Source organism: Musca domestica, unplaced genomic scaffold, assembly GCF_030504385.1.
Source record: "Musca domestica strain aabys unplaced genomic scaffold, Musca_domestica.polishedcontigs.V.1.1 3, whole genome shotgun sequence".
NCBI classification, from domain to species: domain Eukaryota; kingdom Metazoa; phylum Arthropoda; class Insecta; order Diptera; family Muscidae; genus Musca; species Musca domestica.
The window spans coordinates 9,497,470-9,524,635 of NW_026712299.1; the positions used below are offsets into that span (position 1 = coordinate 9,497,470).

A 27,166-nucleotide genomic window follows, 5' to 3' on the forward strand; every position below is an offset into this window, starting at 1 on the left:
GTCTGCAATTAAGTTTGTACGTAGTTCACATAATACCTTTACTTCTAACCCACTCTAAACATATCTATGATTGCAATACCCTAATCAATGACATTTATGTGTAATAGTTACCACAGCTGGCCATTTAATTGTTTTCCTTGACGTTCTAAAGGAAAAAACACCTAATGACCATCGGGTTGCCTTCGATTGGCATTTTTATTTTATTATGCCTTTATTTTTTACAATGGTCAATTTTCTTTCATGGAAGCATTCTGATAGCTGCTTCAGTTCATTTATGATTCGCACAAGGTCATCATAAAAGTTAATTGACTTTATTGGACTTATGCGCCCGGCAGCGATACAAAAAAATAAAAAGGTTGATAACCGAAATTGCTGATACGAAGTCATCGATAATTCACAATTGGCATTTTTGGTTTTCTTTTTCTTAATAATGTGAATGTAAGAAATGAAAAATTACATGGGAACAACACAACGTGGAGTTTTCAAAATAACAGAAAATAATTTAATAGAATTTCCATTATTTAAGCACCAGCAAAAGATATCAATAGAAGAACTGTAAAATATATTCATGTAAAAGGCCTTCTATTCATTTGTGACTTGCAAAGGCATTATATCTCTGGAGGACCAGTGGTTGATCTTCTGTCCATAGAAATCCTGTAAAAGGGGTTCTGCCCCGCAAGAATTTTTGATGAGCCGAATACTTCATTAAAAGTAGTCTAAATATAATAAGTGATTCATTAAAAATTACAATGACAAAGGGCTTATTTTTGTCATTACCAAGTAATGAGTTACGACAGTACGGAGTGTTTACGTTCGACTACAGGTCCATAATTTTCTGTCTTATGCTGCAGTATCCATCACGAACTTCAAATACCAAATTTGAAACAATTCCAGTGAATAACATCGCTAAAATCATCAAAATACCGAATATGGGGAGGTACCGTCTATGGGGGAGGGTATATATACTATGGTGAAGGGTATAAAATTTTTTTTTACATATTTGTCGAGATTTAGTGGCCAAAGTATTTCTACTTATTTTGGGCGATATGTCCTTGTGATTTTAACGTGCTGGCCGGTTGATTGGTAAGTTTTTATGATAGTCAAAATTTGATTAGAAAATTTTGACTGGGTAACCCTTGAATACCTCTGAAATACACTCAATCCCAGAAGACGAATAAAATGATTTTTTCTAAAGAAAATATGGTATATCTTTCTCTATAGAAGATCTGAAAAGTGAAAGGCCAAATATTTATATTTAGCAAAACTACCCTACAAACATAGGTTAAGGAGTTATATCTTAATCCGAATTGAAATGCGAGTTTTACTCTCTGCTCAAATTCAAGCAGGAGAACTTCATGAGTAAACTCTTACTCTATTTCAAAAATGTTGAGACCTTACTTCTCATTTTCAAACAGAATAAGAAGAGTAAACTTTGAGTACTCCTGCTCGTCAGTATGTTTCAGCCGCGAGTAAAAATGAGCAAATCTGAGCCCTGTCTGTATCGTTGTGTAGAGAGCATATTATGAATTTGAGAAGGTCTAAATATAAAATTGAATGAAACATATGTATATATTGGTATATAAATCTATTTGTTCCAAGGTTTTTAGATGCCTTTGTTATAGTCGGAACTTCGCCGTATGATCCAAATTTTTAAAATAAATATATGGAAGCTATATCTCGACAAAATTTGGCCAAGAGCAAATTGCAAATTCGACTGCACCGATCTTCACCATGTTTCATAAACATGGTTCTAAGCTCAATTCGGTCGTAAATACCAAAACCCATCATATATTTGGGTTGATTTTACAAACTTGGCGGATAGTAAACATGAAAACGAAAAATATTATATGGGAACTAAATCCAAATTTGAACAAATTTTGACAAAATTTTGCAGGGGTATTTCTAGAATTTTTGTTAAATATATTAAATAAATATAAAAAAAAAAAAAAAAATAAAAATTCATGTATCAAATTGGAAACAACAAATATATGGGAGTTTATAAAGAGTAAGGAAGAGAAAGAGTCGGAGAGTCCTTCCCGGAAACCTTTCGTTTGAGTCCCACCTCAATCCCGCATCATTCTTAATTTGTGTACAGTCGGATTTTTTTATATTCATTTTGTATTTTTTTTAAAGTGATGCCTTTATTTATTAATTTTATATTAATTTATTCCTCTGTGTTTTTCGACTTCTTCTCTTATTTCTTTGTGTTTCTCTTTATAATAAATTTGATTTTAAATGCCATACATTTTCCTCCTCTTTATACTCACAATTTCTCTCTCATACTCTCTACCACTTTCTTTATTAACCCTTTCTGAACTCGAGAACAATTCGCTTGGTGTGTGTCTTTCCAGGATAAAATTTAAATTTATCTTCACAGACATTAACGGATGCAGATATATATGAGAACTATATTAAAATCTTTTTTAGAATCGAAGATAATCTGGCTAGAGCAGCCTTAGTCATGATTTTCTATTTATTGAAAATCCTAATATATTCTTTATAAAATATAATTTCTTGTAATACTCACTTGTATCCTGATAAGATATTGAGCAGGGTACTTTTACCAGCACCAGATGGTCCCATAATGGCGGTGAGTTCACCCGAACGCAAGCGTCCGCTAACTCCCTTGAGAATTGTTTTGGCATCTGGAAATAAAAGAAAAATTATGAAAATTAGTGATGAGAATTGGAATATTATAAAAAATCTATTTAAAACTGTGTCAAATCATGAGACGACTTGAATAAATCGTTTGGCAAAATTCCTCCCAGTTAGAGTTACCAATATCTAATGGTTATATATCAAAACCTGTAATATTACTGAGAATGAAAATATGGAGAGGATGACACACCAAAGCCAGAAACTGGATATTTTCACGAAAATGGTTTCTAACTATTAAGATTAAAAAAAATAGCAGGCATTCCGTCTAAAAACTACAACTGACATCTAGAAACACCATACAATCGAACGGAATTCTTACTTGACACGAAATCGAATGTTTTTCCAGGGACGAATTCTCATTCAACAAGAACCAAAAAAAAAAAAAAATGGAAATTACAGACAATTCCATTTTTTAAATGGTGGCGGAAACCTATAAAATAATGAAAATGAAAAGATAATGGAGGCTGTACAAACACTGGACTTGGAGTATGTCCAGTACGAAGTATGACAAACTCAGCGGAAGTCCTGTCAATCAAGAGAGCAGTCGCAATGGCAAAAGAACTCTGGAATAGCTTAACAAGACCAGTTAAGTCAAGTGCCAGAAAATCGAGAATCACTCGTGACTTCAAGAAAGCCCTGCTTGAACCACATGGACTCATTAAGTTTCCGACATAGCAATGTAGTAGGGAATAAAGTGGCTGATAAATAAGCTCAAGGCGAATGCCAGTCGATTGATATAACGATTGATGAGACTGTTAAATCACGAATAAACTTTTACGCTAGATGCTTCAAAAAATCTCTCATAGAAGAAGCTGGAAGGTTATGGAGCTAGGTAACCGGTTGCAGGGTATCTAAGACCAACTGGCTAGTAATCCGAGGAGAAGAACAACATCCCTTCTATCACTTAGTAGGTCTGACGATTCTTATCGTGAGCACTGCAGTGTCAGATATATGACCTCAAGATGGGACAACAGAGTTCCTGACTACTGTAGACTATTTGAAGATGAAGAAGAGGTAGATACAAGAGACATAGGTTGATCGGCAGGTGGGAGAAAAAAACTCCATTGAAAACCCATTGCAAGTTTTCGGAAGGCATTCACTTTGTTTGAATTTTATGTATTCAGCAACGAAACTAATGTTTGGCTCAATGGCTACGTAAATAATCAGAACTTTCGATTTTGGTGTGAAGATCGCCTAGAAGCATTACAAAAGCTACCAATGCTTCCAGAAAAATGTTCGGTGCCATCATTGGACCGTACTCCTTCAATGAAGCTGCTCATCGTATCACTTAAATATTACTCGATTGTCTGTAACTGTGACCAGTAGAGTGGCTGCTAAATTATGAAAATAACTCTTTTTTGGTCCATTTCATCCCTCAAACATTTTGCGATCTTCTTCAACTACATTAGGATTTTATTTTGACCCTAGCCCTTTCTCCATGCAACTTTATGTAGGGATCCGGCCATAATTGCGGCCGGTAGAAGAATGGGAAGATCAATATACTACATCCTGGGTCTAGGCCCAATATTTGAAAGTGTTGCAAAACATTTTGGCCCCATCAAATTTATAATACCCTGAACACACAGTATTGTGATGTATGAAAACATGAAAATCTATGAAATCTTTATGATTTCCAAATTTTCACATTTTCCAATTCTCTTGAGTCATACTCTTAAAAATTTTAATTTTCTCATACAGAGCATTGCAAAATGTTTTAATTAACGTACATTTAGGAAATACAATTAACAGCAAACGCAGCAACAGCTATGACGAAAAATGTTACTCAAGTCAAGACTTCGAAAGCTACGTTGAACAATTTACGCAATTTTGCTGTGGAAATTTGACAACAAGTAGAGTTCAGTCACAACGAAATAGCGTAAGTAAAGCACATGGAAAACTACTATTGGCCTTGTGACAATCAGCGAAAACAAAAATATAAAAAGTAAGCAAACAAGTAAAAAAGCAGCTAAGTTCGGCCGGGCCGAATTTTTAATGCCCTCCACCATTTTGAAAGAACTTGAAAAATTAAAAAAAAAAAAGTGGCAAAAATTCTTCTCAAACGATACTCCTTATACAGGGTGAGATGAAAAAACAGCAACCAACTTCAGACTGCTGTCATTTCTAAGCCACTCGTCCGAGAGCTGTTAAAATTATTCCAGTGACAGCTCATTATATTGTTTACAAGCCTACAAAAGCAATTTTGATGAGCAGAATGATCGCGTTTACTTGCCAAAGAGGTCAGCTGAAAATGTGCACCTTCGGTTGGCCACCAGAACTCAAGCGCCGGCCATGGTGATGGTGTGAGCCGCCATAACAGCCGATGGTCGCTCTCCGCTCGTATTAATCGATCGTGGCATCAGAATGAATGCCGAATATTATCGCGAAAATATTCTGGAGGGTATATTAAAGCCATTCCAAAAGGACTCAGCACCATCGCACTCAGCACGCGCCATCCAAGAATGGTTACAAAATGAGGTTCCTCGCTTCATTTCCAGCGCACAATGGGCACCAAAATCTCCAATCTATCTATTGTGTCTGGAGTGTTTGGGGAAAGCAAGGTTGGCACTAAAAAATAGCAAAGTGTCGATCACCTCAAGCAAGCTATTTGCCGGGAATGGGTCAAAATACCGCAGAGCAACATTCGGGCAGCGTGTGACGGTTTCATTGGCTGTTTGAAGGCCATAATTCGTGTCAAAGGTGATCAATTCGAAACAAATCTAAACTTATTCTAAAATTTGATGCTATTTCCGACATTTTTGCTTTTATTTAATAATATTTAAAAAAATGTAAAAAATTATGACTTTTGACTTTGTAGCAGTTTTTTATCTCACCCTGTATATGCAGTGTTGAAGAGAGGTCGAAGAAAAATGCATCAAAAAATATGGAAATTTTTTAGATAATTTTTTTTTTAACAAAATTCAAACAAATATTTTTTAGATATTCTTTCACCGATTTCTCTTCTTTGGTGACTTATAGTAAAATTTGATTAAGAATAGTTTTGTCTTTGACGTCTCCTTCTAAATTAATGATTTGTTGGAGATTTTTGCACAAACCCACACAATGTACGGATTAAACGCTAAAATGTTATTTTTTAATATACAGGGTTGCCAATATTCGACGGACCTTTGGGCCCTTTGGACCCATTCCAATCGACGAGGCTTGTCCGCAGGCAACATTCTTTGCGTTAATTGAATTTTGTATGGGAACAAATGCAAATCAATGCGAATAATCCGTTGTAAAGTGGGCCGAGCCATGTCCAACTGCTGAGAACGGCGTTTTTGGGATGTTCTTGGGGACCTCTCAACACTGGCTCGTACGGCAGCGATATTCTCGGCCAATCGCCATGGTCGACTTTTATATGACCTCTTCGGATTAGAAAGAGCCTTACCAGTCGAAAATTTTTCGTATAAACGCTTAATGGTGTTCTTAGAAGGCGCACTTCTCACATTTTTTAATGTTTTAAAAGCACGTTGAGTTTTCACAATTGACTTCTTGTTAATTTCAACTATTTCAGAGCGCTCGCGTGGCGTGTATTGGTTCATGGTAAAAACCTGCTTGGACTGACGCGTCAAACGCGGTATGTCATTAAGCGATGTGACATCTCTGTCAAAAGTTATGGCGTTGCCAGATGGGTCGGTCGAATATGGGCAACCCTGTACATGAATTCCTGGCGTTTAGGTAAGATTTAGACCCTTGCCATCTTCTGGGACCTATAGTAGAATTTTGAAAAATAATGACAAATAATTTAATGGAATATTTTGACTTGCTGCGATCCCGTTTAAAGGGAGTTTTTAACCATATTTGAGAAAAAGGGCCGACTTGACTTCTTTATTGTCTCGCTGGAGGGTTAATTTTTTTTTCAAAATATTCCTCGTGTTTTTATTTGCAAAATTGCGGAAGACACTGTATAACTAAAATGCACGGATTTCGAGGAGTCTTCATACGAAAATTTCTCATAGTGCGGAAGAGCGGGAACTTGTCCCCTCTATTTAGCTTACTTTGTGATGTAAACTTTAAAAGCGCCGATATTTGTGTCTTCTATTCTTAGCTCTACTTTCATAATATGCTGGATTTTCCCCGTGATTATTTTTGTTACAAACTGAACATGTTTGTCAGGGAAATATGTGAAACAAGCGAATATAGTTCAGTTTTGGCAAAGTACAAAATTACAAAATATAATTTCCTGTCGCGGTGAGCTATTAATGACCTAAGCAAAAGATGTTTCTAGAGAAAAAAATATTACCTTTATGTAAGTCACACATAAACAAACAGTTGCAATATTTTAGTTTTTCAAGGCATAAAAATTATAATAATAGGAGTATTTAAAATACTAGTAGCCATTAAAACCTTTAGTACATGTTTTTTGCCACAACTAAACAACAAGTCATAACTAAAAGTGGTAATTAAAATATTACGCATGGTTTGAAAACCAGTAAACAAAGCTAAAAAGAGACTCTTTCAAAACAACATAAATTTCAGTTTCAAAAAATATTAATATTTTTATGGGGCCAACTTGAGGTTTCATAATATAACTATAAACAGTAAATATCACACTCATACACCATCATTCTTGCAAAAAGGTCAACACTGATGGAATGACAAGAACTGAAAATAGATTAACCTTCATTCACGTTCGAAAAAAAAGAATCTTCAAGAACTTGCCTATTTTTCCATTCTCATGATTCTCTTATGTATCATTGTTATTTGGTGCGTAAACAGTATTTGGCATGAAAATAAAATATATAGTTGTTTTTTTTGGTATATTTTATAATAATTTAAATAAATTATAGAGGAATGAGATATAAAGTCCGAATAGTGAAGCGTTTCTCTAATTCTTGAAAACTTTCCATTATTTTTTGTGATAAAAGTTTTACTTTTGGTATCTACAAACAGAATATGTAAATAATTTTACATGATATACATGGGTACACATTAAGATTGTTTAAAATTATTTTAAAATGCTAAATAAAAAATAAAGTTTATTTTTATACCCTCCGCCATCGTATGGAGGTATATATAATTTGTCATGCCGTTTGTAACGCCTCGAAATATTCTTTTCAGACCCCACAAAGTGTATATATTTTTGATAAGCATAAGATTCTATGTTGTTTTAGCGATGTCTGTCTGTCACTCTAGTCAAATCACTCTAGGTTCCGAACGAAATTAAGTAAGTTGGTAAAATTTTACTCAAATGTGTGTTTGGCATTGAAAATGGACTATAAAAGCCCACGTTTTGGTATGGCCCCATATAACAATACCTCCCAATATTCGGTATATTGATGATTTTAGCGGCATTATTCATCGGAATTGTTTCAAATTTCGCATTTCCAGTTCATAACTGGTTCTACAACCTGTGACAGAAACAGACCTATGTAGGTTCAGGTGTTCATATAGCCCTCATATGACGGTACCTTCCTATATTTGGTATTTTTATGTTTTAGTGGCATTATTCCCCGGATTTTTTTTTTTTCAACTTTCGTATTTGAATATTGAATTAGCCTACGACAAAACTTCGTCTTCATATAGACCCCGAAATAACTGTAACTCCATATATTTTATGATTCTCAAAGATTTTTTTAATGATTTTTTTTTAATTCCAAAATTCCTTCCAAATGATGGAGGGTATTCAAAGTTCGACTCATCCGAACTTGTTGCTTTTTTACTTGTTAGAGTAGTAAAATAACTGGCTGACTGTTTGAGAATAGTTTTCCAGTCAAAACTGGTGAAGCAAAATTGTGGAAATTTTGCAAGAAAGGTCCGTCTTGAGGCGTAGGTATTAGATAATGCTGGGTATTTGGAAATTCGTACCAAATGGTGCGAAAAGTTTTAAAATGTATTAAAAATTGAATACTTTATATTGAACAAACGGAATGAACTAGAATTCTGAAATTTGGAATCAGTCACAAATGGAGTGCAGGATAGATGTACTAACGGGTTTTTGGAACTTCGAAATTTATGGTTACCTTATTTCTAAAATAGTACCATTTGGTATTATATAAACGGATAGAGCTAAATTTGTTATGATAATCTAGGTTGGAACGTAAGTTTGATATAAAATAGTAGGTAAAAGTATTGTTTGTGGGGAAGGTAATAGAAGGAGTGGACCGATTTATTCTATTTACACACCAGATCCTGTGTTTGTAGACATATTGAGATGTGCGAAATTTAAAGAGTCTTATTTCGCATTTTATGAGCATTTTGTTATTCAAAATGTTGACGCCTTTATGGGGGAGGTACTAGAAAGAGGGGACCGATATCTCTCATATTCACCCCAGATTTTGTGTCAATAGAAATATTAGGATTTGTGAAATTTGAAGAGAATCAAATGGTTATTTCCCATGTTATAAGAGTATCAATTATTCAAAAATTTGGATCCGTTGTGAGGGATGTGCCAGAATAAGTGGACCGATATATCCCATCTTCAGGCCAGATATTGTGTTAGTGAAAATATTGGTCTGTGTGAAAAATGAAGACAATCGGGCTATTATTTCACATTTTATAATTATGATTATTCAAAATGTTGACCCATTTGTGGGGGAGTTACTTGATGGAATGGGATGATATAGTTCATTTTGCACCTGACCTAGCATAACAAAAATATTGGCGTTTGCGTAGTTTGCAGAAAATTGGATGATTATTTTTCTTTCTATGAGGTAAATTATTTTCTGTGAAATTTTTGACTCTGGTTGGGGGAGTTGCAGAACTTGAACTTAGTTTGATAAGGCTTGCACCAAATCGTATACTCTCTTAGAGAGTTTACAATATTTTCAACAATATTTTCTTCCTTACTGTTAATGTAAATCTTCAAAAATGTTGGTCCGAATTTCAGAAGTTTTGTAAAAAAAAAAAAATTGTGAAATAATAAAAGTCATTTCTTGCATATTTTCAGAGTCTATTTGGCACAATAAGACTCTTCTCAGAGTTGCATTTCCCATATCTCCTTCGAAGTTGGGCCACCTTTTGGAGTGCAATATTTTTTCAAGTTGTGATTTATGACCAAAGTCTTGTTTGGAATCTTAGCACAACTATTTCACAATAATTTAAATATTCAGATGGTGGAGGGTATAAAAAGTTTGGCCCGGAAATTTCACTGTTTTCAATTATTCTGGAAAAATGCACTCTTCCCTTACTGTCACTGTCATGCTAACTGGCATTGATTTATTTCAACATACTTTCACTTCCATCTGGGCTATATTTTTCTTCGTAAAACACCCCACTTCGCCCATTTCACTCCCGTTGTGCTCTCTTCCCCTTGCCAACGTTGTTCAGGTGTTAAACATAAAAAAAAAAAACAAATAAAAGAGACAAAAGAAACCCCATAGTCATTATCATCAACATCAACGCCATTATCGTCATCGATGACAACAAAACAAAAGAGTTCCTAGACTTCCCCAAAGCAAAAAAAAAACATAGTTGAATGGCCTCTTTGTTTTGACTGCTAGTTAAAATACTCAAAAAAAAAAATCAATACCCCCAAACATTGTTCGAAATTACAACAAAAAATTCATTTGTAAACATCGAGAGCACAAAAATAATAATTATTAAAGCACGGACAAAGTTAAACCAGGAACAACAAACAAATAATAATTTGACGAACAAAATATGAAAACAAAACAATATCACCATAAATAGTTTAGCAAACCAAACATGAAAGCGTAAAGCAGAAGAAGAAGAACAAAATATCGAAAAAAATACTTCGATGCCTTCCCAATACGTCAGACGACGACGGATGGTATTTCGAATGTTGTGTGTAGAGCGGAATACTCCGATTAGCATTATGCGGAAGTAAATGGTGAATAGCCAGCGCCAATTTATAAAACGCTGACTGCCGATGGCGGGTTTTGACTTTATAATGACATGATGGGCTATGATGATGAGTTTGGTTTTTGTTGCTGTTGTTTGTGTTGTCGTTGTTTTCTTGATGATGGTGATATGCTAATTTCGCCAAGACATGCAAATTGTGCCAAAGGTTCCAACGAATCCACAGTGACCGAATACAACACCTACTGGCCGATCAACCAACCAAACTACAAATCATCACACCAAAAACACAGAATATGTGAGGGGCATACAAAATAGATTTCCCTTTTTTTGGATTTTGGAAATCATATGGTCAATCGAACCGGCTGTGTGAACTTTATTTAAGCTGAATGTGAATGTAAATCGAAGTAGTGTTTTGATATCAGACCTAATATCATAATGTAAAAATTTCTTAAGAAAATAATAAATGAAAAATGTTTTGGGATACGAGATTGTGACAGACAAAAGAAAGGAAACAACAATGTTAGAACTTCGAATGTCTACACTAACAGAGCTAAATGTCATTAACCTTGTATGAACATGGCATAACTTATTCTTAAAAAAAAATCTTACTGATTTCGTTCAGAATTTCGAAAGTACGAAATGTTTTATCATGTATTTTATAAGTCTAATGTGAAACGGTTTGTGTATCATTTACATCATGTTAGAGGGAAATACAGAGGGAGATGAAAAAACTGTAACCAACTTCAGACTATTGTAATTTTAAAGCCACTCGTCCTAAAGCTGTTAAAATTATTCCAGTGACATCTCATTGCAACATCAGCAGAAATGGTTCGAAAAGTAAAGAAGCGACATGATCGAAACCCGCATCGCAGTGGCCGAAAAATGGCTAGTGAGCTGAACATATCGTAATATTCCATTCGGTAATTATTGAAAAATGAGATCGGAGTAAAGCCATTGAATTTTCAAAAACTGCAAGAACTTACAACGCAACAGAAAGAAAATAGACACAAAAGCGCTAAAGAATGACTTCGCTTGGCCGAAAATGGTGAACTGTTGAATTTGGTTTTCTCCGATGAGAAAACCTTCGTTGTTCAGCAGTTTGTAAACAAAGAAAATGATCGTGTTTACTTGCCAAAGAGATCAGCTGAAAATGTGTACCTTCGGTTGGCCACCACAGCCGATGGTCGCTCTCCGCTCGTATTAATCTACCGTGGCATCAGAATCAGAATAGAATGCCGAATATTATCGCGAAATATTCTTGAGGGTGTATTAAAGCCTTGAACAAGCAAACTCTTTGGTCGCAGACCTTGGACAACCCAAGAATGGTTACAAAAAGAGGTTCCTCGCTTCATTTCCAACTCACAATGACCACCAAAATCTCCGGATACCAATCCGTTGGACTATTGTGTCTGGAGTATTTTGGAAAGCAAGGTTGGCACTAAAAAATACCAAAGTGTCGATCACCTCAAGTAAGCGCTTCGACGGTAATGGGCCAAAATACCGCAGAGCAGCATTCGGACAGCGTGTGACGGTTTCATTGGCCGTTTGAAGGCCATAATTCGTGCCAAAGATGACCGATTCGAACAAATCTAAACATATTCTAAAATTTGATGCTATTTCCGACATTTTTTCTTTTTTTGTTTTTTTTCTTTTTTTTTTTTTTGTTTTTTTGATGTAAGCATAGTGGTATTTCAAAATTTTTTTGTATTTTGAAGTATTTTATAATAATAATTCATAATTTCCAACCAAACCAGGGGTAATTTTATATTTTGCTTTTTTGGTGGGGTAAAATAAACACACAAAGTATTCAATATATATGTATATATAGTCCCCCATATAACGGAACTTCAAAATATTGAGGATTTTGATAATATCCGACTTGTCATTAGTTAAGATTGCACATGGTGAGGGGTATAAAAATTTGGAATTTGGTTGTTTTTACTTGTTTTATCCAAGGTCTTAAAAGTCGGAGAGAAAGTTGCTCAGAGCCACCTGCAATGTTGGTTCTTTTCCTTCAGACATTTTAACAAGTCTCGTCCACAATATATGCATTATTGGTGCTAAGATACTCTCTCTCTCTCTCCCTCTCTCTCTGTCAAATCATTGACAAATGAAAATCTATAGAGAATACGTGTGATTTTGTGATACTTGAGGCTGCCCATAGCTGATTTAAATCCATTAAAACCCCTAAAAATATGCACTACTACCGCTGCTAGAGAACGACATTAATTTAAATACAGATGGCGTTGTTTTTAATTACTTAATCCTTTACATTTTTTTATAGTTGCCAGAAGAATATCACTTCATTGACAAAATTTTGGACTGACATGCAAATTTTTTTGGCCCTTTTTCAGAGACGTATTACAATATTAGACATAGTATTTTCATGAAATTTGACATAGGGGCAATAACCAACAGACATGATAAGCCCCTAAAAGTATACATTTCACACACAAAAATTGTACTTATGAATATCTCCATGTCAAATACAGATGTCGTTGATAGTTCTTGACTCTTTTAACAAGTTTCATATCCTGCTAGGGCGAATTTGCAAACGAAGCTTACTTATTTATAATATTCACAAATAGTTTAATCCACCTCTGGGGCGAATTTGCAAAAGAAGCTCACGGTATTTATAATCTTCACAGAAATAGCCCCTGACTAAAAATTGTCAGGATTCTAGCATTAGCCCCTTTTTACAGAGCCAAGAAACTTCGTATTGATTTACCATTTACCCATTTAAAACCTTAGCTCCAACTGAAATTTGACATCACTAGAGGGCAATAACCAATAGCCATGCGATTGATTTGTTTAATTAATATTGTTAATAATATTACAGTTTATTGACTCCATTATGGTACGGAGTCACGTACATGTACACAAAATGTGTATTTTAAACAAAAGGTCACTAAACTTGGTGGTCAAAAATATTTGCATTAATATTATTGTCTTTATACAAAATTTTGAAAAAAAAAAATTAATTAAATCTTATTGAATGTGAGATGGGATTACAAAGTAAAATGTTATATGTATCGGGAAATGGAAAGTATTTATTTGAAATATAAAGATCTCTTTAAAGTTCAAGATACTTAAAACAATATATTATTCACTTTTTTGTTTTCAAATTTGAACTCTTTTACGTGTTATAAATCGTAATAAATAAATAATTGCGTATGTGAATCACATACGAAATATAAATATTACTTTTTTCACAATTTTTTTGTTATTAGCCTACCTGATATTTGTAATATTCGATATTAAAATATTACGCACCGTAGTCATATTTTGTTCTCAGGCAGCAAGTACGTGCTGGGAAGCACACGTACTCGTATTGAAAACGATTCACATAAATATGTAAATGAAGTGTTCTGTTGTATTTGAAGTAATTTTTTAAAAAGAAAATGTTAAAAATACGCACCAGATTGAACCGGAAAGAAGTGTGTTTTCAATTAACAAATGTAATTAACCGATTTAGCATTGGATTTCATTTTGTATAGAGATCATTAGGATCATATTGACATATGAGATTCTTAGCAGGAGAGGATAGTTTTGACTTGGAGCTTACAAACCCAATGTACAGGGTGAGAATAAACAAAAAAGCAACAAAGTCAAACCCCATAATTTTTACAACTTTATTTTTAATTTTGTTGAATGAAAGCAACAAATGTCGGAAATAGCATCAAATTTTAGAATAAGTTTAGATTTGTTCAAATTTGTCACCTTTGGCAAACAGCCAATGAAATCGTCACACGCTGCCCGAATGTTGATCTGCGATATTTTGGCCCATTCCTGGCAAAGCGCTTTCTTGAGATGATCGACACTTGTGTGTTTTTTAGTGACAACCTTGCTTTCCAAAATACTCCAGACTGCGATGGTGCTGTATCCTGTTGGAAAGTTCAAGGTCTGCGTGAGCTGTCACTGGAATAATTTTAACAGCTGTCGAACGAGTAGCTAGAACTTACACCGCAATAGAAAGAAAATAGACTCAAAAGAGCTAAAGAGTTGATTCGCTGATGGTCAAGTGTGCTCCTTGGGTGGGCCACCAGAACTCAAGCGCCGGCCATGGTGATGGTGTGGTCCGCCATAACAGCCGATGGTCGCACTCCGCTCGTATTAATCGACCGTGGCATCAGAATAAATTCCGAATATTATCGCGAAAATATTCTGGAGGGTGTATTAAAGCCTTGGGTTGGACTATTGTGTCTGGAGTATTTGGGAAAACAAGGTTGGCACTAAAAAATACGAAAGTGCAAGCGCTTCGCCAGGAAAGGGCCGAAATACCGCGAGCAATATTCGGACAGCGTGTGACGGTTTCATTGGACATTTGAAGGCCATAATTCGTGCAAAAGGTGACCAACTCGAACAAATCTAAACGTATTCTAAAATTTGATGCTATTTCCGACACTTTTTGTTTTCCTTCAATAAAATAAAAAAAACTTAAAAATTGTGGCGTTTGACTTTGTTGCAGTTTTTTTTTTATCTCACCCTGTATACCTCAATATTTTCATATTTGATACTGACACATTCTCCTGATATTGCCTGTCATGACGACCTACATTAATTGTCATTTTAATTAAATCCATTGAAGTTATTTGTTAACAGCCCATTCCCAACCCATAAGTTTGTGTATTTTTGCATCCGTAAACAATTGTCTTAAGTGTTTATTTAACGCTTGTCTATAAGTGTATGTCATTTGTTAGTTTGCGCTAAGTATAAGCTATGTAAGCGCACTTAGAACAAATATTTACTTATAACTGTTCCACAGATTAACGCCATTTCAAGGGGAAAATTTGTAGAGAAAATAAATTTCAAGTAACAAAAAAAAAAAAAAAAAACGGCAGATGTTGGAATCATTTAAATATTGGAAGAAATATATTAGTATGAAAAAGTATCAGTCGGTATGGGCGACGTTTATTTAAACATATTTTGACTTACGATATGATTATTCAAACTGTTGACGCTTTATGGAGGAGGTTACGAAAAAGTGGGCCAATATTGTCCATTTTGAACATTTTTTCCCATTTTATGCCCTTAATTGTTAAACAAAATTTTAACTAATTGGGGGAGGTACCGGAAATGTTGAGCCTTTGTGGGGAAATTGGAATTGGTTATTTGAAATTTTCACAAGTATATATCCCATTTTCACAGCAGATCTTGCGTTGGAAGAATTATTAAAATGTGCAAAATTTGAAGACCATCGCATTTTATAGGGTTATAATTATTTAAAACCCTTCGTGGGGGAGCTACTACATGGAGTTCTCCGATATATTTTATATTCCCACTAGATCTTGGAAGATATATTGGGATGTACCGAGTTTTAAAAGAAAACGGATGCTCATTTTGCATTTTGTGAGCTCCATGGTTATTCGAAATGTTGAGCCTTTGTATGGGAGGTACCAGGAGGAATGGTCCATTCCATCCATACTACATACCAGATATTGTGTTATTACCAATATTGAAATGCGTGAAATTTGGAGACAAGCGGACTCTTGTTTCTCATTTTATTTATTATTCAAAATTTTGACCCCTTGCAGGGGAAGTTCTTCATGGAGTAGGCTGATATTGTTAATTTTGGCACCTGACCAAGTTTTAATACAAATATTAGTGAAAATATAAGCTAAACTACTTTATGTAAAAATGTAGACCTTTTGTGGGGGAGGTATCAGAAGGAGTGGACCGATATTGCATATCTCCGAAAACGATCTAAATTTGATAAAAACAAGTAAGCAAAGGCTACAGTCGAGCGGGGCCGACCGTTGAATACCCTACAACACTATAATAAACGATACAGTTTATATAGGCGAGATACTCGAAAGAATTCCACAAGATATTGTGACAAATAATAAAAGAAAATCATCAGGTTTCGTTCTCTAATTTTCGGATAATAGCAACTTAAACTAATTTGCTCATTTCCAATTTATTGGTAGATGTTGCACGTAAACGGTCTTCCTAGATCTGGAACCAATATTTCCCAAAGACCTATAATCTCTGAGAAGTGGCAAAAGATTAACATTTTATTGGTTTTTGACTGAAACGCATCTATATGAGATACAGACATTTAACTATATTCTGCAACGAAATCAGCGTTAACGAAATAGTCAGAAGTGCGTCTTTCCTGTATTTGTGAATTCTCCAAAGAGTCACTGGAATGGACATTTTCGTATTTTGTCTACAAAAATTGGCAAACTATTTCGCACATCGAATATTTTTGGATGGCCATCCAAAACTGCTTGGCTTTTGCAATGCCCGGTAACCCCCATTCAAATGTGGATCGGACAATAATTACGACCTGCTGACAATTTTGCATTTTTTTGGTCCATTTCAACCCCTAAATATATGGCGATCATCTCTAAAAAAGTAGGCTTCTATTCTGACCCTCATCTGATCCCCACGCAAAATTTCGTTAGGATCGGGCCATAAATGTGATCTGTATATGATATCCTGATATCCTAACTACTTAGTTTTGTTAGCTGTAGAAATATTACCAAATGTTTAATTCAAAATGAAAATATGCCAAAAATATGACAAAAATTGAAAAAATATGAGAAAATTTTAAAAAATCAATATTTTCATCTTTAGAGAGATATTTTTATGCGATTTTTTAGACGTTTTTTCTTTCCTGCCAAGAGGCCATTCTGAATTAATGAGAACTGTCGAAATCAGTTCAGCCGTTCTCGACATATAAGAGATTTTTCAAGCATATCTTCTTTGATAAACATATATATCGCACATATTTTGCTATATATCTGATTTCTTGGATGTTAACATCAATGTAAAGATCAGAAGTAACCTTGTCATGGCTTTGTGATTTCGCCGGGATTTAAAATATTCGCGGTTTAATGAAAAATGTTGAATTTTTTCAACACAAATATATGCTCTATTTTAGCCGCTAAATATTATCCGATGACCACCCAAATTGGTAGGCTTCTTCCCCGCCCTAAACTCTAGCTACATGCGAAATTCCGTCGATTGGTCTATAATTGCGAACTGTATAGCTACTGCAAAATCCGACATTTTTTCAGTATTTGGTCCATTTCAACCCCTAAACATTTGGCGATCATCTCCAAAAGAAATAGGGTTCTATTCTGACCCTAACCCCACCTTCGTGCAAAATTTCGTAAGGATCGGGCCATAATTGCGACCTGTAGAGTGATTACAAATTAACATGGACAGACGGACAGACGGACAGACGGACGGACGGACATACATAGCTAGATCGACTCAGCTCGGCGAGCTAGGAAGATCCATATATACTTTCCTATGTGGGAAATCAATATTTCGAGGTGTTACATAATTTTTGGCCCAATCAAACTTATAATACCCCCAACACATAGTGTTGTAGGGTATAAAAACATTAAGATTTTTCAAGTTTGGACGAAGTCGAATACACCCCTAGATCGACTCCAAATGTCCTGAAACGGATTTGATCCAAAGAGACCTAGGGTCTAAAACCATTATTTTGATAAGGCTCCTTTCGGCTGTATCAAATGATATATACCCCCTGTGGCCATATGGCTGAGGGTGTAAATATTCATCACGAACTCAACGGCCATACTTTTCACCACATGGACAGCGGAGATTAGAATATCACTGAATGTGTAGGTCGGTGGTGTTTCAATTTTAAGCGCCAATTACCTTAAAGTCTGATAGCCTTTTCAAGTCCTCCAATTCAATACCGATGAAATTCTACCTGCGATAGGATTAATAGTAGAATCAAGGTTCTCATGTCTCTTACCGTCAGCAGCTGGGGTTCTGATAATGAAACCTTGTAGATCTCTTACAGCGCGATAGGTCGATCCTTGGGAAACTATGGGGTCCCGGCGTGGTCAGCCAAAAATATTTAGTGCTGCCAGAACGTCGTCCTTAGAACCGCAACAGGGTGCCTCCTCGTGACATCTGTCGGATGGACAACCTCCGCCCATGCAAATAAGGAACGACCTTCATGATCCAGAGAGAGAGAGGCACAGAAGTATAAGAGATAGAGAGCCTCTACATCAAAAGGTCTTTCAAGTTGGAGTGAATGGTATACACCTTGATGCGGTTAAAGAAGTCATAAAGGATAATAGAGTAAATACTGTTCTCAAAGACCATCTCCCTCCCATCGCAGCTGAAGAGCAAGAACTGCAACAACTAACACGAGTAGTTTTGCCATAATTATGATGCGGTTGGTGCAGCCGTCTCAATTGACAGCTGTAGTACTTTTCGTGTAATGTTAGTACTCATTTGCAAAACCGTTCCATATCTCAATCCTGGACACCAAAAGTTATCGCAATATAAAGTTTTAGCTATATCCCTTCACTCAATACCAAATTTAGTACCATTTGGTAATTTTTGACAAATATAGGAAGTATTTCCGAAACACTTCCAAATCTGAATCCCACTTACCGACAGATATCCCGATATCAAATTTTAGAGTTTTATCTCTATCTATTACACAATACCATACATAGTACAGTTCAGTACGTTTCAAACAATTAAGTTACGAAACCAGCTCCATATGCCTAGGCTGTACATGAACACCGACCCTAATATCAAATTTCAGATTTCAAACACTATATGTTCACTCAATACCGAATGGTACCACAAATAGTACAATTTAGTACTCTTCGTGAACTTGTAGTACACATATCTAAATCACCTCCATATCTCAATTCCAGATACAAAGAGATCACTCAATATCAAATTTGAGGATTCCAGACATATTCCTTCATCCAATACCAAAATTAAGTACTTTTCGTATAAATATAGGATGCTTTTCCAAACGAGCGCCCAATCTCAAACACACATGCCATCGGAGATCGAAATGTCAAATTTCAGAGTTGTATCTCTATCCGTCACCCAATACTAAATACAATGCCATTAAGTACTTTTCTTACAATTATGGTACACATTTCCGAAATCACCTCCATATGACCAGGCTTCACATGAACAGAGACTCTAATACCACATTTCAGATTTTAAGCACTCATTACCAAATTGTACCAAATATACTACTTTATTACAAACCTACTTCCAACAAGGACCCCAATACAAAATTTCGAAATTTCAGCTTCACCCCAATTGTACAATTCGCATACTCAGTACAAATTTCAAAAAAAAAAAAACCTTCACATAATAAACTTGCTTTGATTCTCATTTTCAAGTTTTTAGTTTTTTCTCGTTCACATAATTCCAAATGGTACTATTTAGCAAGTTTAGTATAATTTTAAAACTTTTCGTAAACTTAAAGTTCGAATTTCCAAAAATTCTTTGGTACATCTATCCTACACTCCATCAGTGACTCTCATTTCAAATTTCAATTCTATCTCATTCCCTTTGTCCAACACAAAATATTAAATTTTTAGTATAGTTTAGCACGAATTTCCAAAACCGTACATGCCTACACGCCAAGACTGGCCCTTTTGCAAAATTTCAAGACGTGTTACCTTGGCGTAAATTCTGGGTCAGTCAGTCGATCATTTCACTGCTATTTAATGTAAAGTTAATAGCATTTCTTTCCAACAACAAAAGTTTAAATTTTATTTTCTTCATACAACAGGAGCTAGAGTTCTGGGACATATTCAGAAGAAGGGACCCCTACAAAATTAAAAATGTGGACACAATTTTTAATGCATTTCTTGAAAATTTTGAGCCCAGTGAATCTAGTATCTATACCTCAGCTCAATATCGTGATTAGTCTAGATAAACATATTATTGATTCTTTAGCCCTTAAGAAGATTTTAGCCTCTTCATAACTGCTGCATACTAATGTTAGATACTGATTTTCTAATTATTTTCAAGGTCTTTCAATTAATTAAATGACAAATTCCCTTATTTCCTGCGAATCATTTAATTGTGTATTTTGGAATTTGGACTTTTCAATATAATGATTTATCACCATGATTTGTCAGAAATAAGGGTTTTATTCTCGGACCAGTGCTGAATACAAATCCAAGTGATTCTTAGAAATAGTTCGCAAAATGCATTTGAAATATTAATTAAATAAAATATATAATAAAATTCATATATTTATTGCATTATTCACTAACAAAGCCAGTGAATTTAGTGAGTCACTGGGATGTGTACTGCATTTGAATTTTTTTGTACAATAGTTGACTAAAAATTTATAAATTTATTAGTAATCAAATTATTCAACGGGGAATGAGAAAAAATTCAAAATTCAGATAAAAATTACAAAAAAAGGAAATAATGCGATTTGCGTAAAATTTTTTGCACGTTTCTTGCAACGCTCTTGAAGATCATTCATCCTAACCAAACTGGTTGTATTATATAATTTTTTTAAATATACATACTTAATCCGTTTTTGTCTTATAAAAACATGTGCTAAGATTCTAACATTATATTTTGCGTTAGATTTTAAATAATAATCTCGTTTCTATACTACTACATTCAAGCTTTCACAATAATGTGATTAATTGCATTATTGTCATTTTATATTGTTTATTTCAATAATAAAATTATAATCGAATGTTAATGTATGCGAAGTTTATGTAAAGAGATTTTATTATTTAAATAATTAACAATGAACAATTTTCTAAACACCAACTTGGATTCCTATATCATTTCCCTCACTTCCCTCTCTTTCTCTCTCTATTCTTCAATTAAATATTATTTATATACCATTTAAGTCGTTGGTATTTTGCACTTTGTTCCCTTCAAAGCCCATATGTGTGTAATGTATGTAAAACTCATTATCATCAGATATCAATCCAGTGTAAATGAAAGCTATTGAGGACACAATTAAATAGGCGTGCTTTGTTGTGAACAAACGTCATATAAAATTTTGAAATTAAAAAAAATTCTAATTAAACAAAAGAATTCTATTGAAAACAAAATGGAGGTTCTGAGAAAATTATTTGTAGGTAACAATTATAAAGAGTAAGAAAAAATATTACTGTATATTACAATTGACCTCTTTCAAATATTTGCCAGCGATACCATGATTTCTTCCCGGCGAGATGAATCATATGACAATTTTGCGAAATCATAAATTCCATATTCATCTCAGGATTATAGTTGAAAGGAATATTTAGATATACCAAGTGGTAAAGAATCGCTGACTTGTTTCGCAACTTAAAAAAAATATATTGAAAATTTATGGGTGAGGCACCAGAAGGAGTAAGCCGATATATATCATCTTCACAACAGATCTCATGTTAGGAAAAATATTTGTTTGTGTGAAATTTGAAGAGAATTGGATGCGTATTTCGTTTCCTTTGAGCGTTTTGCTTTTCAAAATATTAAACCCTCTGTGGGGGAGGTACCAGAAGAAATGGTCCGATCTCTACCGTTTTTATAACAGATCCTGTGTAATGGAAATATTGAGATGCACCAAGTTCGAATGGAATCAGATGTTAATTTCGTGTTTTATGTGCTTCATGGTTATTCAAAACTTTGACACTTTGTATGGGAGGTACCAGAAGGAGAAAACTGATACATTCTATCTTCATAGCAGATCTTGTGTGACGTGTGAAATATGATGAGAACCGGATGCTTATTTCGGATTTTATAACCGTTTTGGTTATTCAAAACGTTGACCCTTTCTGGGGAAGGTGCCAGAAGGAATGATCCATGCTCTAATATTTGTAAAACGGACGGACATCGCTACATCGACTCCAAATATCCTGAAACGGAAACCGTTATTTCGATGAGGCACGTTTTGGACGTATCAAATAATAAATATATACCCTATCTAGCCATATGGCTGAGGATATAAATATGACTACAAAAGCCAAAACATCTTAAATTTGGCGGTACAGGTATTTTGGGGGCTATATTAAAATGTGGACAAATCTGACCCATGTTCAGTTCCAGAACCTAAAATGCATCTGAAAAATGTTATCAACCTACTTCATTTCGATCGAAAGCTGGAGTGATTTCCACAGACGGATAGACCGGACACGGCTTATTTCGAGAAACTTATTATACCCTCCATACTATGCATAGTGGAGGGTATAAGAATTCGACTGCATGCAACTTTTGGTGTTAAAAATTTTCACTTTTTCTCATATTCTCCATATTTTCTAAACAATTATTATCCAATTAACATATCACAACTCACATCTATAGCTTGTCCAGTAAAAAAAAAATATTTCCTCGTTTGAATTTATGATTAACACATTCCACAAATATTGAAATTCTCTACAAACAAATAATGTTGAAAAAATGCCAGACAGACAGTGGGAGATTAAATATCTAAAGCCTCGAGCAATAATCAATATACAATGACAGATTTTAATAATAAATATGTGTTTTGACAGATATGCTTTTTAAATGAAAGTTTTAAAATTAAGAATTTATACAAAGGAAAAAAAAAACGACGACAACGAAGGAGGGGAAATACTAATAAATGTAAAACAATCCGATTTGGTTTTCAATTATAAAATATGGGTTGTCGTTACATTGGCTATAAGCCTTTAACAGCAGTTGTAGGCTAGAACTTCCTTTTTCTCCAAGCGAGTTGGCTTTTTTAGACATTGGATCTTCGAATAATCGGGATATTTTTCTTCTCAAATCATATTGTTGAATATGTGGTGGTAGTGAAGTAGAAGATTTAAATATTTAATTTTGAATGTCGGATGTTTCCATGGAAATCTTCTGAAAAAGGTAATGTACAATTATATGGGGACTATACGAAAAAGTGAAAAGGCAAAGTTCTGTCACAGGAGGCATACCTCAATATAAGCACTAAATAGCGATTTTTAAACTATTACGTGTCAAAATGGGGCTAAAATCGTCAAAATACTGAATACGGGGAGGTACGAGTATAGGGAGACTAGGGAGGGTATAAAAACGAATTGTTTTTTTTAAAATCAATGACAGGAATACGTATTAAAAATATTAACCAGTTTTACCTTCGAATTGGAAGATTGAATAGATCAGATTTTTGAAAGCAAATCTAGATATGAATTAATCAAAACAACTCGTTGCATTTGATTTCTGCAGTTTTACGAAGTTTTTCTACCTCCTTATTGTCCCACGTATTTTATATATTTTTCTGAATTTTATGTGTTTTCTTAACCTCTCCTATAGCCCTTTAATCAAATCACCCTTTCATATTTACAGATCTCCGCTACCACCTTATGGGTTTAGGTTTAATTATACCCTACATCACATAGTGGTTAGCGTATTACGTCTTTGTGCATTTGTTTGAAAAATGCAGAAGGAAGCGTAACTATGGGTCTACTTTTGAGGATCTTCATAGAATCAGGTCCAAACGACCTGAATTTCGGAACATGCGATCAATTGCAGTCCAGATGCAAGTACATCAAATATATTTTTTTATCCGATTTGGGGTTTTAGGTCCTTCACATGCGCTCCAAAAGAATGATATTTGGTAACATATAACTTATTGAGCTCAAGAATGCCCCTGTCAAATTTTATCGAGATTGGATCAAATTTGGATATAGCTCACATATATATCTTTATCCAATATCAGGTTTATTGTGCACCAAATGGCCAATATTAGTCCAAATGACTTGAATTTTTGCACATCCGAATTCAGAATTCAGTTTAGAAGCTAGTACACCAAATTTGGAGAAAATTGGTTCAGATACAGCTATAGCTCCCATATATATGGTTTATCCGAGTTGGGGTTTTAAGTCCCTCACATGCGTAATATGCCCTCGACAGCAGTGATCTTTGGTACCAGATATCAGATACAGCTCAGAAATAAGTGCCTAAAATTTTGTTAAGATCGGTCAAGATTTAGATATGCTCTCATATATATCTTCAACCGATTTTGGGTTAACTTTGCAGCAAATGTCTAATATCAGCTCAAATAGACTGAATTTTGTAAATCGGTTCCGATATAGCTATAGCTTCCATATATATGTTTCATCGGATTTGCGATTTTAAGTCCTTCACATGCGTAATATGCACTCAACAAGAATGACAGTTGGTACCGGACATCAGATTCACCTCGAAAATACTTCTGTCGAATTTAATCAAGATTGCTTCAGATTTTTGTATAACTTCGATATACATCTTCATCCGACTTTACGGTTATTGTCCACCATATATGTAATATCAGCCCGAATTGGATAGATTTTTTCATATTCAACTCGGTGCGGTATACAATAAATATTTTTAATGTAATTCTCGTCGATGTCATATTATGCACTATATTTGGTACTAGAGGTACAAGGGCCTCTATCAAATTTGTTGAAAATCGATTCAGAGTTGGATATAGTTCCCAAATTGTGACTACTCTGAAGCTGATACGCATTCCCATAATGTTCATAGTTGGTATGATTCCCAATATAAAAAATTTTGTTACAGGAGCTCTACTAAATACGCATAGTGGTGTAGGGTATCATATAGTCGGACCCGCCCGACTTTTGACCTTTCCTTACTGGTTAAAAATTGATGATGCCCTCGGAAGACGCAATTACACAATTTTTCCTCGGGCGTACAACAAAAAAAGGATGTTATGTTCCTCCAGAAATAAATGCCAAGGGAAGCAGATAATTCTGTTTTAGACACGACTTGGGGTTTCAAGAACAAAAATATTAAAAAGTTCCGTAGTGTAATTCCTTAACACATTTTTGACAAAATTGGTATCCATCGGTAGGTCTTAACGAGTACTTTTTTTCGTTAATTACCGAAATTGTAAGCATTCGAATTTTACCGACTTTTGTAGGTAACTAAAAAATGAGTTGGAGAATTCCACTACAGATGTAGAATTTTTGAAATAACCAACTAGCAATCCCTCAATTCTAATCAATTCCAGTGTGATGGCAACTCTTGCGACAAAAGAAATATAAATAAACACCAAAAGAGAGATCGGAGAAGTGTCATTCTTGTTAGAATAAATTCCATGGATTCATAGATTCCAATTCTAAAGAACAGTAGTGGGTAAGTCAAACACAGATACCAAATAATCAAATATTTTAATCAGAATATTGAATTAAAAAAAGCAAAAGAGAATATTTGGGAGAGAGAGTGAGGAAGAGAGAGTGAGGAAGAGAGAGAGAGATCTTCTCTAGACAAGAATAAAATTACAGACAATTGTGAAACGTAGCGGATGAACGCCAGTCGAACCAGGCAAGGCAGCAAATAAAAGACAAAGAATATTACGAAAACGAGAAGAATAACAGAAACCCGTGAATCAGAAATGAAATTAAATGCAGGCAATTAAAAATTAAGAAAAAAAAATAAAAAATGGGAAAGAAAAGTTACGGTGAAATCGAGACAATGGAAATTTACATAGAATGTAAATTTGTGTACGTAAGAGAAAGAGAGAGAGAGGGACTTCAAAGTTCACAGGGACCAAGAGTTCGAGGAAAAATAACATATTTACGGAAATTTATTACTTGCAATTCTAATTGGGTCGGATCATTATTTTTATTCCAAAATTTAAGTGGTAGTAATACTTACTGCTACGATTTCCTTCCTTGACGCGATATGTCAAATTGTGAAAAGCCAAATCCACGGCCGGCCGCTTGGGCAGATGTTGCAGCGTTTTTGTTTGGACGGGCACAATTTGGGCCTTGTTGCCCTGTCGGCTGTCACTTAAAAGATTTTTATTTAATAAATCGCTTTCCACCATTTTGCTACAATTTTTTTTCTTAGAACTTTTTCTATTTTGATTTCATTCAAAATCAAATCACAGTAACACAGATTTTTTAATAAATATTTTTTAGTTTTGGGGGCGGATTATCTTTTGTTTTTACAAATTACGTCTTGTTTTTCCCATTTGTTGTTGTTTTTGTATAGGATTTTTCAAACTCCACTGCCAAGAGTTTGTTGTTGTGGTGAACAAAAACTACGACGCGTTTTCTTTGTGTTCTTTCCGAAACGAAGATACAAGAAACGTAACACAACGAAGAACACCGATACTTGTTTTTCAAAATCAAAGGGCCTTTCGTTGGTATTGTTGCTGGTGGTGGTTTTTTGTATCTCGAACTTATTTTTTTCTTTTTTGGTTTACAGTTCAATATTTAAGTTTTCACCGTTCCCATGCACTACACTTTGGCCCCCTTTACACCCGAGATATTTTCAAACAAAGAACAACGAACGAACGAATAACTGAATGAATCTGGCGAGGAAAACCCCAACCGCTCGTATACACGGTGTGATCGCAACTAATTTCTATTGAATGCGGCTGTGGTTCGGGTACTTGGTACTTTGGCGTTTTTCTTTGCCCATTTAATTTTTTTTGTGTTTTTGCCTCAGCTTGGCTTTTCAGCTGATATGGATGGAGTGGCGTTGTTGTTTCGCTGTATGTGCGCGCTGGAGGTAGTAACAGCCGTCTATAAAGGTGATGATGATAGTGGCGGTGGTGGTATTGCCTTTGTTGTTGTTGCTATATTGATTAACCAGTCCTCAGTCCACTGTACGTTCGTTTTAATCGTTCTGATGACTACTGTCACTAGAACAGAAATATCGAACGAATAAACAACGACATCAACAGCATTTTATTATCAGCTGAGGTTTCTCACCACCACCAGCAACTGAATTGATTCTCTTTCTCACTGAATGGAATCCCACTATGTCGCTACTAAATTGATGTGGACAACTCTTATAAGAATCCCATTAGTTATGGCTCTGCCTCTCTTTCAAAGATAGCGGCTTGGCAACTCTACACAAAAATGTATCAAACATTTTCTTTGTTTAGAATTGGTATTACAAAAGTAATGCGAGAGAGCTAGTGAGAGCACATATGAAATGCTCTCCAAATATCTAGAGAATATCAGTAATATCAATGCAGCGTTTTTTTAAGCTCCATAATCACATAAAAATA

General features: G+C 34.7%; 1 protein-coding gene across 1 annotated transcript in view; it reads right to left on the bottom strand.

Annotated features, from left to right (window-relative positions):
• LOC101897551 (ATP-binding cassette sub-family G member 1) overlaps window positions 1–26,800 on the bottom strand; it is a 43,361-nt gene extending 16,561 nt beyond the window's left edge. Inside the window, exons 1-2 of the mRNA XM_005176166.4 lie at window positions 25,801–26,800; window positions 2,528–2,645 (exon numbers count right to left, since the gene is read on the bottom strand). Coding sequence (XP_005176223.1) covers window positions 2,528–2,645; window positions 25,801–25,972 — 290 coding nt within the window. The 5' untranslated portion in view covers window positions 25,973–26,800. The remainder of the gene's footprint in view (window positions 1–2,527; window positions 2,646–25,800) is intronic.
• Between the last annotated feature and the right edge of the window lie 366 nt (window positions 26,801–27,166).